Here is a 247-nt window from a genome sequence, read left to right as displayed (position 1 = left end):
GGGGGGGTTCTATAGGGTGCTGTATAGTATGATGGGGGGGTTCTATAGGGTGCTGTATAGTATGATGGGGGGTTCTATAGGGTCCTGTATAGTATGATGGGGGGGTTCTATATGGTCCTGTATAGTATGAGGGGGGGGAGGGGACGCTCTATATGGCACTGTACCTGAATCGCTCTTCCATGCCAGCTCCGCATGTCGTGTCACATGGTGTCCACTGGGACCACGCTGACCATCCACAGTCCACGAC

General features: G+C 53.8%; 1 protein-coding gene across 1 annotated transcript in view; it reads right to left on the bottom strand.

Annotated features, from left to right (window-relative positions):
• The window catches only part of LOC108802958 (SCO-spondin-like), a 17,168-nt gene extending 16,939 nt beyond the window's left edge, over nt 1-229 (bottom strand). Inside the window, exon 1 of the mRNA XM_018574804.1 lies at nt 165-229. Coding sequence (XP_018430306.1) covers nt 165-181 — 17 coding nt within the window. The 5' untranslated portion in view covers nt 182-229. The remainder of the gene's footprint in view (nt 1-164) is intronic.
• Nucleotides 230-247: the final 18 nt, after the last annotated feature.

This window comes from Nanorana parkeri, unplaced genomic scaffold (genome assembly GCF_000935625.1).
Source record: "Nanorana parkeri isolate BGI_ZX_2015 unplaced genomic scaffold, ASM93562v1 scaffold3247, whole genome shotgun sequence".
Lineage (NCBI taxonomy): Eukaryota > Metazoa > Chordata > Amphibia > Anura > Dicroglossidae > Nanorana > Nanorana parkeri.
The sequence above is the reverse complement of the archived record's forward strand: the minus strand, read 5'-3'. Positions and strand labels throughout refer to the sequence as shown.